The 14,005-nt window shown below is 37.3% G+C and overlaps 1 protein-coding gene across 3 annotated transcripts in view; it reads right to left on the bottom strand.

Moving 5' to 3' along the window:
* The window catches only part of rps6kal (ribosomal protein S6 kinase a, like), a 150,000-nt gene that overhangs the window by 78,378 nt on the left and 57,617 nt on the right, over positions 1 to 14,005 (bottom strand). For 2 of the 3 annotated variants that reach the window (XM_039765948.1, XM_039765949.1), the window contains one exon: positions 2,652 to 2,768. In XM_039765948.1, the coding sequence (XP_039621882.1) occupies positions 2,652 to 2,768 (117 nt within the window). Of the gene's footprint in view, positions 1 to 1,253; positions 1,293 to 2,651; positions 2,769 to 14,005 lie in introns of those variants that run through there. The other variant, XM_039765950.1, reaches the window with a different exon arrangement.

The raw sequence follows: 14,005 nt of genomic DNA, 5'->3' as shown, positions 1-14,005 counted from the left end.
GTTCAAGAACATGGAGTGGCGTGTTAAAATGTGTCTGGCAGAAACTGGAAACCACTTCAAGCATTGCATTTAATGCAATCGATCACGCATACATCAAGGTATATAGTGTATTTTTTTGGTTCAGATTGCTTCATCCTAACTGGAGGTACAACAGAATATTCAGGACCTCTTTTGAGTGAATCACCCTGTACATCTATGCAAAACCACTGTTATAAAATCATCTGCTGTTGGGGTTCGAGGGTGTCTTGTCTACTTTTTCCTATTACCTTATCCTGTTGGGAGAAAATTTACACAAACAAATGTTTAAACATGTTTATTTATGCTTAGATAGTAGCTAGTATAACCATAGATCATAAATAAAACTAAAGAAGTTCTAAACAAATAAAGCTTAATAAAGCATATAAAGGAATGGAAGGAGTGTACATATGTGATATTAAAGGATAAGTTCAGTATTTTTTAAAACAAAGTTATTTTTTTCACAAAAGTAGTATATATTTGCCACACGAAATTGAGTTCTAAAGGTAACCATATTCTATGAATTAAAAAAATATATATCTTGCCCACACTGGCGCTTTACAATGGAAGCAATGGGGCATGAAGCATTACCAGAAAATAACAGCATAATAAGTTACGGTATAACATAGTGGTTAGTGATGCCTCAAAGATCAAATGTTTTACATTTAAATTCCATATCTGGTCCCTGTCAGGTGAAGAGGTCGCATGATTTCTCCATATCTGTATGGATTTTTCTCCATATACTTTGAAGTTTTTCACACATTTTAAAGATTTGCACACTTGATAAACTGAAGATTTCAAATTGGTATTAAAAAATATTTTGACCTCACTGGCATTTTGCAATAGGGGATAATGGGGCATGGGGTATGGGGTACAATTGGAAAATAAAAGCCTAAAAACTTACAAAAGAAGCAGCAAAACTTTCAATACAAGAAAACTGGCCTTCCATGTTTCCAATGCATGTTTGTGACAATAAAGGGGTCTGGAAATAATCATTTTATAGTATATTCCTGGTACTATATTTCTTGTGGTAAAAATATCTTTTCTATTCTTTTGTATGAGTTCTCACATAACTACAGATGTAAATCGAAACAAAACCAATTAGGAGGAAGGAAAAGTATAATGCGATTTGGTCTTTCAAAAGGATATTGCGCCCCAGGAAGTGAAACTATTTGCTGAAGACAACAAACACTCAGATGGTGTTTCACATGCCTTCTTTTAAAATAGCTGAATCTCACCTCTTTTCTGCTCAAAAATGACATGAATAACCTTTCAGACAGCCTTGGTGTCACAATCTCTCCTAATCCATTATCAGATGTGTTTGGTGTACTCCCAGATGGGCTTAAAGTGGAGAAGGATAAACAAATTGTAATTGACTTTACTCCACTATTGGCCCATTGCCCCATTGGCCTCAATTGTAAAGCAACAGTAAGGGCAATATACAGTATTTTTAAAATGAATACAAAACATTTAACTTTTCAACAAATTTTCACATGGCAAATAGATATTCACCATGTTTAAGAAGAAATAACTTCGAGAAAAAAAAATACCAAATTTTAAGTAAAAAGTTAACAGATGAGTACATAATATATCAGCAGTACTTTTCCCTGTATAAATGTCTACATTCTAAAAAGGTGGTTATGCTACCTGTCACCTATTTTATAATAAATGATACCAAAAAAATGCATTTTTGACACAAAATTATTTTATATCCCTTTAGTATACAAATATGTACTTGGAAATAATAAAAAAGAAATGAATAAATAAAGAAAAAAACAATCAGATATACACAATCAGCATATCTAACCAACAAGAACAATATTGCCATGAATGAGTAGAATTAGATAGATAGATAGATAGATAGATAGATAGATAGATAGATAGATAGATAGATAGATAGATAGATAGATACTTTATTAATATAAAAGTAATATGCAGTTAGACTTTGCTTGAATATCACAAATGTTGAAATTTATGACATAAGATGAGGGAAAAGGTAGCATAAACTACACTTACTGTACTGATTGGGTTAAGAACAAATCTTAACTAATTTTTATCACCATTTGAAGTTTAAAGGCTTTAATTTCCCAGGGGCCCTGTAGAAGGAACTCCTTCATTAATAATATCCTTATATAAAATTCATCCCTTCCGCATGTGAATCACTATTTGAAAAAGGACAGTACTCCATTTGCTTGTTATGCATCTTAGGGCCCCCTCAACCACCTCCACTTCCACCTCCATTCCTATATTACTAAGCACCAGATCATCTGCTGAGTTCACCTCCACTTTTGCATTTATCAGCATCTACTCCAGAGAATGTGTAAAAATGTTTAAAAACTATGTGTGAATTTCACCAAAACCTGCAGGTGGACAGATGTAGACTACAGATGAGTATGTTACAGTGTAGGTGTATGTAAATTAAAAGCAAAAATGACTGCAGGGGGTAATACCACTATGGCAAGTTTCTGAGTCTGTCTTAAAACTATTTTCAAAACACTTAAAATATATGGATTTTTGAAAAATAATAAACAGAAGCATCAACTGAATGGCAGTTAGAAAACTATTTAAATATTCAAAATGGCATGTGCTTATAACAAAATAATAGTAATGATTAAAAAAGGCATATTAAACAATACCTTTCCAAATGATCCCTGACCAAGAACCTTAAGTAGCTCAAACTGGGATGGATCTGCTTTTTCACATCCTTCTTTGACATGGTGTGTGATGGGGATTTCTTTAATGATGCCTTCTTCCTGGAGAGAAATGACAAATTAAAATATATATATATATATATATATATATATATATATATATATATATATATATATATATATATTTTTTTTGAAAAGGAGTGCACTTCAAAGAATCAGTAAACTGCATTTAACAAAATAGTTAATGAATATATAGGTTTAATTTCTTTACTTAGATTTGAATTATCATACACAAAAGCCGATGATATAGTAGGGACAAATGTACTGTGTCAGGTGAAGTTTATTTTCTATAACCCCAATTCCAATGAAGTTGGGACATTGTGTAAAACGTAAATAAAAACTGAACACAATGATTTGCAAATCCTTTTCAACCTATATTCAATTGAATATACTACGAAGACAAGCTATCTAATGTTCAAACTGATAAACTTTATGGTTGTTTTGCAAATCTTCACTCATTTTGAATTTGATGCCTGCAACACGTTCCAAAAAAGCTGGGACAGGGGCAGCAAAAGACTGGGAAAGTTGAGGGATGTTCAAAAAACACCTGTTTTGAACATTCCACAGGTGAACAGGTTAATTGGAAACAGGTGTTTGTCATGATTGGGTATAAATGGAGTATCCCCAAAAGGCTTAGTCGTTCACAAGCAAGGATAGGATGAGGTAAACCACTTTGTGAACAACTGTGTGGGCAAATAGTCCAGCAGTTTAAGAACAACGTCTCTCAATGTACAATTGCAAGGAATTTAGGGATTTCATCATCTACTGTCCATAATATCATCAAAAGATTCAGAGAATCTGAAGAAATCTCTGCATGTAAGCGGCAAGGCCGATTACCAACACTGGATGCCTGTGACCTTCGATTCCTCAGGCAGCACTGCATTAAAAACCGACATCATTCTGTAAAGGATATTACCACGTGGACTCAGGAATACTTCAGAAAACCATTGTCAGTTAACACAGTTCGTCGTTACGTCTACAAGTGCAAGTTAAAACTCTACCATGCAAAGCAAAAGCCATATATCAACAAAACCCAGAAACGCTGCCGGCTTCTCTGGACCCAAGCTCATCTGAGATGGACTAACGCAAAGTGGAAAAGTGTGCTGTGGTCTGACGAGTCCACATTTCAAATTGATTTGGGAAATCATGGACGTCGTGTCCTCCGGGCCAAAGAGGAAAAGGGCCATCCAGATTGTTATCAGCGCAAAGTTCAAAAGCAAACATTTGTGATGGTATGGGGGTGTGTTAGTGCCCATGGCATGGGTAACTTGCACATCTGTGAAGGCACCATTAATGCTGAAAGGTACATACAGGTTTTGGAGCAACATACTGCCATCTAAACAACGTCTTTTTCAGATACATCCCTGCTTATTTCAGCAGGACAATGCGAATCCACATTCTGCATGTGTTACAACAGCGTGGCTTTGTCGTAAAAGAGTGCGGGTACTAGACTGGAATGCCTGCAGTCCAGACTTGTCTCCCATTGAAAATGTGTGGTGCATTATGAAGCGCAAAATACGACAACGGAGACCCCGGACTGTTGAGCAACTGAAGTTGTACATCAAGCAAGAACGGGAAAGAATTCCACCTACACAGCTTCAACAATTAGTGTTCTCAGTTCCCAAACACTTATTGAGTGTTGTTAAAAGGAAAGGTGATATAACACAGTGGTAAACATGCCCCTGTCCCAGCTTTTTTGTAACGTGTTGCAGGCATCAAATTCGAAATGAGCGAAGATTTGCAAAACAACAATAAAATTTATCAGTTTGAACATTCGATATCTTGTCTTTGTAGTATATTCAATTGAATATAGGTTGAAAAGGATTTGCAAATCATTGTATTCTGTTTTTATTTACGTTTTACACAACGTCCCAACTTCACTGGAATTGGGGTTGTAGTTTCAGGAAATTAAAATGAATATGTAACATAATTCCACTGCTCTTAAATTCTCTTTTTTAATTACACAATAGCTCATCGGAGTGGCTTTATTCAATCCTCCTAACACAGTTCTATTCATACTTTAATCTGTCTGCCTCTACCTATATGTCTTAGTTCATGTGTCATATAAGGGGGATAGCTTTTTAACTAGAGTTAAAAACAAAAAGTAAAATAGTTTAGATTTAAGGTGTCACCAGAGTAAGAAAGAAAGTCTTTGGCTTTTAAATTAGACGCATATACTGTCAGCTACTTCTATACCATTTTGGGACAAGCTTTACAGTCATTGCTAACAGTGTGTTAAACTCAGAGACTTCTATTCTACAGTAGTGTGAATTAAAATATTAGTCTCCCCTTTGTAGCACTTGCTTTAATTACTTAATTACTTTCACTGGTACTAAGATCACTAAACAATTAAAAGAAATTTACGGTTTACATTGATGCAACACAATTATTCTACAGGCAGTGCAAAGATGTAACAAATATAAAATAAAATGTATTGGGTAAAAACTGAATATAAATCAATTTATGGACATTTTAATGCACTGGTTACACTGCATCTGGAGTACCCTTCACAGTTTTGTTGATCAATTCTCAAAGCCAAACATAGACCTGATAAGGCAGAATTTTTCCAGTTAAGTCATAAATTGCATAACTGAGTACGCTGATGGTAGACGAGAGAAACGTTATTCAAGACAGAATCCAAAAAGCATACACGTTTCTGGAGTCATTTGCGTGGGTTTTCAAATTGACTATCCTCCTTGATTTAATTAAATTAAGTTTTGTGTGTAGTTCATGTTTGTCATCAGTTGCAGTATTTTTCACCATTGCCCTCTGACACAGGGCAAATTGTCTACATCAGCCCAAACACGTGAACTTCATGTATGGTAATCTGTTGGAGCGTTTTTAAATTTTGGTTTGTCTGGCTACTAAAAGAAGCAATGAACCTAAAAGTAATGACAGACTGAATCACACTGTAATAAAAGGACAACAGGAGGTCCTTGTCCACTTTGAAAAGTCTGAGTTTACAGAGGAGAAATAAGTGTTGATTGCATTTAGAGAGTATGGTTTTTGTATTTGTATTTTAGATTAAGATTGTTATCTAGGGTAGTTCCTAAGTATTTATATTCAGTCACTATTTCTACCTCCTGCCCTAGGACAATGAAAGGTAAATGTGCACATTACGGTCTCTTAAAGTCGCATCATTTCTTTGGTCTTCCTGACATTAGGAGTAAGATCATTCTCATTGCACTAGTTTACCAAGCAGTCCATATGATTTAAATAATGTCTTATATCCTCCCCAGACATGATAATAGAACAGCAGTCATTGTTCTGTCACAGGTCACTTGTGCACAGAATAAAAAGTAAAGGTGATGAAACACAGCCTTGAGCACTGCCTGAGTTTAAATGAATGACTTTTGAAAAAGCATCCTATCCTGTACTTTGACTATCTGTGAACAATTTAAAAGAAAGTCCTGAATCCATAATGGAACAAAAGCCTGGATGGTAATGAACGCTGAAGGAAACATTGACAAATAATGCAGTTACATATGAGCCAGGCTTATTAAGTGTTGATTTTATGTAAGCTAACTAACAGAGCATCTTCCATATTTCTGGTTAGGCAGTAAGCAAATTGGTGGTTTTCGTGAAATACCTTTGTCTCTTTTATTAAAATGTTTTTACAAAGTGTTAAAAGCATCTCATTGGCGTGTAGGCGAGTGTAACAGGTCTGTAGTCATTTAGATACTGCATATGTAGCATGACATACTACATTTAAATGAGCATAAATAACTTAAAGGATTAATATCTTTTTTCAACACCAACCTAAGCAAAACAAGTATTTGCTATGTACTATGATACACTAGCATACATGAAACGACTGTTTGTTAAAACAGATTTAAATGATATAACAGCATGTCTATCTGTTTTAATTGTGTCATGCATTTATAAACTTCTGTTCACTGAATATGCCCTGCATCCTTCATTCTTTGTACGTCTTATTGCCCATTTTCATTGGACATTTTAGCCCCTAAATCCCTCTGTTTGTTTCTTGTTTCCTTTCTTTGTAAGACATTCCAGCCCTGTTGTAGATGCTAGAAAATGCAGCGCCTGGACACATGCCATACAGTTTACTTCTTAGGCCAGAGTTTTACTTCACGCGACGCATGCTGCAGCGGACGCTCCTGTTACTCAAGCGTTGTAGTGTTCATACTTGCGCGCGTACTTTACGTAAATCTGGAGGAATCCACCAGGTGGCAGTGCGAGATATTATCACGGTTAGAACATGTTCGGCTTCACTGTGTTGTAAATTGCCTAGAACACCTATTAAATTCCGATGACACCATACCGCAATATCTCTGAAAAAGGATATTTATTGATTAAATCCATCAATCCAGGGATGTGCCCATTCCAGCAAGCATTGGGCACGAGTGAGAAATAGTCCCTGGACGAGGCCTCAGCTCATCGCAAGGTAAATACAAGCACTTCGCATACACTAGCGTCATTTTAGTGGCACCAAATCCCCAAATCTGCATATCTTTGGAAGGAAACCGGAGCACATTGTGGAATACAAGCAGGAAATACCAGCAACATAACTCCCTGCGAGACAGCAGTGCTACCGCTCCGCCACCGTGACACCCCCATGTGTGTAATTATTCCCCCCATGTGTGTAATTAGCAGTATTCATTATTTAAACGAAATTATATGTAAAATGTAACACACACACTTTAATGCACTTCATCATGAAAGTGATATCAAGTTTAAATCTAAAGATTCTAAATATGCAGAGAGTTGGAATATCATACATTTAATTTGTTCTGTGTGATGATCTATTGCTGCTTGCCGCTGCTGTCAGGTCCAAGAAGCTTGTAGCGATTAAAAACTGGGATGACGTTTACGATGGTCTGCATTAATGATAAAGTAAACTACGAGGTTAAAGTGGACATTTCGAGATTAAAGCCGAAATTTCCAGTTTCATCACAAAATACACATTTTCACCGTGTCCTTTATTTTTTTCTCAGTGGCTCAAATATAACACTATACATTATGTTGCTGTTGTTAAGTTGCAAAAATAAAAAAAATAAATAAAAAAAAGATGGCACAAAAGATGGTATGTGAGACTTTTAAAACGTATCCTGTCATTACGATCGGGAATATGTGACGCTTGAATATAAAAGCACCACGAATGCATCTGCATGTCAGTATTTTGCTTCACCACATCGAAGCATTCATTCCGTAGCATCTGCATAGAGGCTTTCTGTCACATGTAGATAGTAAACAGAGACGCTGACGTCACGTTACGACTTTTAGCACACTGCGCCCCCCGACTTTTTGCTGGTACTGCAACTTGTGCACGCATCACGTTAATTTCTGAGGACCTGCTCAGAGGACGCGTGAAATGAATGCTGGGAACGCGTGTCAGCCATGATGCGTGCGTGTACGCGTTCTGAGCGTGAAGTATAAATCGGCCCTTATGCTGGTCACTTGCCTTTGTTCATTGGACAGTATCACCCTCTTGTGGATGGCAGACAACATTTTACTGGGATGACCAGACATCTTATCGCTTTATATATTGAGAAATTTAAAGAATTCTTTCTGTCAAACATAATATTGTTTTAATATATCTAGAGACTGTGCTAAAAAAATAAACTTCAATATAAGGGCATACACCGATTCAAATGTTTAGAAGAAAAAACAAATACTTTAAAAAGGTTAATCTGCATATAAAAACATAGTCCTATAACATGTCTGTGATTAATGGTCCATGGTGCAGGATGACTTTTAAAATAAATAATCGCACCCTGTAAAGGGCAGGCTTGGAATGGGTGTGGGTGCGCAAGACAGCACCAATTCGGGATTTGGTTGAGGTAGCTTGGCCGATAGCATGCGCAAAAGTGAGTGGATCGGTCAAGTGCCTCATTCACGCCTCGAGGTGTACTACGATTCACACCTGTGCTCAATCAGGTTATTCAAGTTAGTATTAAAGAAGCCTGCATGAAACAGGAGAAGAGGAGATCAGTAGAGGAAAGAAACGGACAAAAATAAAGAGGTTCAAGAGAGCAGAGGTTAAAGGACGGAAGAGAAGGGCAGGGGCGAGCAAGAGCTGGTGCTAGAAGAAAAGAAGCAGGCGGATGGGAATGTGAGGCCCGGAAGAGAAGCGTGTGGCTGAAGCTCATGGGGGCTTAGGGTTATACCAGTTGAGCAGAGTAGCAGGAACAACATTACCCCCGGTGATTCTCCCACAAGGCCAGGGAATGGTAGCAGGAATCCAAAGTAGGCAAGGCTTGGAGGCGCCCCGTGGATCTCCATGGGATGGGCGGTGGGTAAACAAGCAGGACTGCACCTGTTGGTTGATGTCTCTCCATGCTGCAAGATCCAAATAGGATAAGCTGGAGAGACATCCTCTTTAAAAGGAAGCACGGAGGACTGAGATTTTTATAAGAATCCTGCCATATTTTAACATCTGTCGACTAAATAGAACTTGAAAAGATATTTTTTCGAAACTGATCGCGCATTTTAGATCTACTTGACATGCACTACTTCGAGCCCGTGTTCTATTGTGTTCTCCCCTGCTGCTTCAATAAGTCACCGTCACTTCGCTCTTACTTTTTTACCGTTCATTTAACTCGCTAGTCGCGAAAATATAAGAAAATGGGATAAGGATTACACTGAGGATGGCTTTACCAAAACAATTTTTGATGGCAAATTAAGTATCCATTATTCATAAAGTTTCAATTGGTGATCTGTTTTTCCATGTTAACCTCATATTTTTTCATACTTCTTCTCAAACCAAGGTGGTGCAAAGTCGGGATCGTCCATCACAGGGGGTGCGAGTGTAAAATGGATCGGGAAGCGCTGATATATATGTATGTGTATATTATATAAATATTAATTGAAATAGTTTTACTGTCAAATAATGCAAAGAGTACGAGGCATGTGTTTTGCCCTATTTATGGGCTCATCAGGCATACACACTCACTGCATGCCCTCTCGGGAATCGAACCTCAGACGTCAGCACTAGACGCGAAGCCTCTTGTGTTGCGCCATGGCGTGTGGTTCGTTTATTTGTCAGTATGTAGATCAGGGTATATATAAATCGCAACATTTTACTCACCAAAAATTCTGATTATTTGTAAACAAAATCCATCCTCCTCTCTTTCCTCAAAAACAGTTCAATTACTCTGTCGTACGGATTAGCTGTGTGCTTCAGTTCCATCAAAAAGTCCCTTTCTATCGCCATCAAAGCTAATGCTGAAAGTCGAACCTGCCCTGTCATATTTCCCGCACAAGTTTTAATTTGCTTTAGGGCTGTAAATGTCCACTCGACAGAAGCAGTGTACACGGGAATGGTCACCGCCAAATATACCAATGTGAACAGCTGCCCAATGCTCTCATTCAGATTTTTCTGATGAAGGAAGTCAAGGAGATCAGTGGGAGATTTTTCTGAAAAATCATCCATGGCATATATTACAGTCAGTTCTGTTTTTAGCCGAGACAGATCAAAAACAGCTCAGTGGCTCTTGTGTTAAACTGGAGAAGGCTGCATGCGTGAAATTTTTCTTGCATTCCCGAAACTTCTGGGGCTCGAGGAGCGTGACAAACATCAGGTTTTCGTGGTCTTGAAATCTGGTCTGTGTCTGGCAAATAATATCGTCCAGATTCCTGCCATGGAGTTGGCCTTATTGCGGGCGAGGACGCTCGTAGCGCTTGAGGTGCGTTCAGTGGCCTCGTAGAGTTCCTCATATCGGCTTCTATCCAATCAATGGGTCTGAATATGGTGACGTTGCCGTATGCCTGCTAGAGGGCCCTACTGACACCAACTCAAAATCTGATTGGTTGAAGCAACAGGTTAATCTACATTTATTCTGTGTTAGAGTGCCTGCACAATGGATTGTGAAGGCCTCTCTGCCTGGCAACAAATGATGGCTGAAATGTGATTGGTTAAATGCTTTAATACGAAAATATATGCCTGGAAGCAGCACAACCATCGGAAAAGCTATGAAAGGAAGCGGACAGACTATGTGGAATTATTTAATAAGTATTCATGGACAAAATATAATTAACATCAGTTTGTGATTCAGATATTTTTAGTTATGAATATGTTAAGCACAGTCCTTGACACGCGAATATTTACCTTATATGGGCAGGCACTCAATTACGTGGGAGGCGTGACGATGCGAGATGCAACTCCGCCTCCCACGGCCATCGAGCTGCAGTCTATTACAGTATATGGACAAAAATAGGCTCCAGTTATGACCATTACGCATAGAATTTCAAAATGAAACCTGCCCAGCTTTTGTAAGTAACCTGTAAGGAATGAGCCTGCCAAATTTCAGTCTTCTACCTACAGTTGGAGGGAGAGAGAGAGAGAGAGAGAGAGAGAGAGAGAGAGAGAGAGAAACTGAGAGAGAGTGAGTGAGTGAGTGCAGTCAGGTCAGTCAGGGCTTTGCCTTTTATTAGTATAGATTGCACCTTGAGGTGGGTGGGCTACAAAAGCAAAAGACAATGTCAGGTTTTATTCCTATAAGCCAAGATGAGAAAGCCAGGATTACAGTGGGCACAGGCTCACCAAAATAGGACAGTTAAAGATTGGAAAAATATAGCCTCCTCTAGTGAATCTCTATTTTTGCGGAGGCACACACATGGAACGGTCAGTATTTAGCACCAACAGCTTGAACCCATGTGCCCAACCTGCTATGGTGATGGTGTAATGGTTTGGTAAATGTTTTCTTGGCACACTACAGTCCTGTTAATACCAATAAATCATCATTTCAATGCCATGGTCAATGTGATTACTGTTGCTGGCCATATGCATCCCTTCATGGCCACAAAGTACCCATCTTCAATCCAGCATAATAATGCACTATGTTACAGTGCAAAAGGTGTCTCATACTGGTTTCATGAACATGACAATGAGTTCAATAGTCTTCAGCAGCCTTCCCAGTCACTGGATTTGAAACCAAGAAAATACATTTGAGATGTGGAAGAAGAGGTGATCTGAAGCATGAATGCAGCAGACAACTAATCTGAAGAAACTGCATGATGAAGAATCTCAAAGTAATGTTTCCAATATGTTGTGGAATCCATTCCATAAAAAACTGAGACACTTTTGAAAGCAAAAGGAGGTCTTGCCTAATACTGGTATAGTGTTCTTAATTGTTTTCTCATAAAGTGAATCTAGTGAATGCTCATGAACAAAGTCATGACTACTAACCACAAATCAAATCCGTATTGATGGATGGATGGATGAAAGTAAGAAGATATACAGTGAACCATGAGTGAGAGTAATTACCACAAAAATGATTTAGACTGATGTATCAAATAAGACTTTCTATACTGAGTACTGCAGTGCCATCTGTTCAAGATTACCTCGTTGTCCATTATGTAGGCAGACTTGTATGCTACCAACATGCAATTAGTTCTGTTCATAAACGATAAAAATATAATTTTCTAACCAGTAATGTTGCATTTACTAATACACAGTACTGTGAAAAGCTATTTTCCCCTTTCTGATATCTAAAGTGAAACTGAGTAAACAAATATCATTATTTCTAAATTGCTGCTTAAAGTATTTAAGTAATAGTTATCCAACACCTGTATTGCCAATGTGAAAAGGTAACTGCCCCCTTAGTTACTCTATCCTTGAGTGTTGGACCAAAATAATTGATAATTAGACTCAGTTGACTGAACATAGCCAGCCCGATGAATTGAAATGGCACTATATATTCAACCATGACAGTGAATTAGTCATCACAAGGTTTTCAGAACACAATGTCTAAATGAAAGGAAATTCCAGAAGAGATGAAGAAAAAACTGGTTAAAACTTAACCAACAGAAATGGGTTGTACACCCCTTTCTAAGGCACTGAGGCTCTGCTGCACTACAATTAGAAACGATATCGCCAAATGAAGAACATTTCGAGTAGAGAAAAGGTAGCCCTGCAAAAATTGCCCCAAGGGCACAGTGATCACTCATTGAAGAAGTCAAAAAGAATCTCAGAATAATTCTCATAGGCTGCAGCAGGTAAAAGTAAAATAATCCTCCTGGACTGTAGATTATATTTTTTGTACAAATGTGTATGAATTAAACTACCCTTGATATGTTGTTTAAGAAAATCAGAAATATATTTTGTGAAACATGTTAGAATAATATATTTTGCAAGACCTATTAACATTTCTTTTAAAAAATATATTTTATACCAGGTCTACAAAAGCATTTTTATGCATTAAAATGCAAATCTATTTTATATAATTGAACTGTTGAGAAACACAATTTCTTTTGATTTCCTTTGAATTTTCCTTGTCATCTTCTGTATTCTACAGTTTAAACTGATTACATTACCAATCTCCCTTGAGAAATCAAAACCTTCTCTGTTTTTACCTAATCCGCATTTTTGTGTATTAGATTACAAGTCTGATTTGCTTCTATCCATCACTATGTAACTGCAAATTAAAAATTATCACTCCAGATCATGAGTACATCATTAACATTCTATAAGTTTCTCCTTTCCTACATGTGCTATATTGATAACCAATTTATCTAGTCTATGAAAAAAACAAAAACAAAATGGCTTGCATCAATATCCTGTAGTGTTTCTGAGCTTACTTTGGCAGCCCTGAAAGCAAGTTAGGAAACAACCCTAGATAAGGTGGCAGTGCATTTTTGGATAATAAGTAAGACTTTGAACTGCCTAAGCTTGTAGATACCTAGGAAACAAAAAAATATTTTTTTATTAAATATAAAATTTCACAATTACATTTTCCTGTGAGATATGCCTATATTAATTAATTAGGTGACTGATGTATTTTATTTTTATACATGGCTAAAGTTGCAGTCCCATTTCCACCCATTCACATGTGTTAATAAGATGACAACTTCAGTGTTGTAGGAGCCTTCACCAGCAGACTTAATCGAGAAAGAGGGAAGCCAGAGTGCCATCTGGAAATACTTCAGCTTTGTGGCAAATGGGGACATAAAACCACAAGACACAAGCATGCCTGTCTGTAAGATTTGCTACTGCACATTACCAAATGAAGGGGCTAACACAACCTATTTAGGCCTCTGACATTTACTTTTTGTTTTCCAAAAGGTTAAAATATTTTTTGTAGTCAGTTAAACGTTTAAAGCATTACAGCAGTGGTCTGCAAATTATTTTTACATCCAAGTCACTTTTATTCTGTGCTGCTTATTCAAGGGCAAGACATTTTTAGCACTTCAGCCCCATTAGTTTCATCAGTTTTAAAACCCTCAATACAAAGTGTGCTGCTGTTGCATGTTACTTTGTATTATTCATTGCATGCAATTTTAAAAGTATATTTCATCACAATTACTATATTAATGTATGG

This window comes from Polypterus senegalus, chromosome 10 (assembly GCF_016835505.1).
Source record: "Polypterus senegalus isolate Bchr_013 chromosome 10, ASM1683550v1, whole genome shotgun sequence".
NCBI classification, from domain to species: domain Eukaryota; kingdom Metazoa; phylum Chordata; class Cladistia; order Polypteriformes; family Polypteridae; genus Polypterus; species Polypterus senegalus.
The sequence above is the reverse complement of the archived record's forward strand: the minus strand, read 5'-3'. Positions and strand labels throughout refer to the sequence as shown.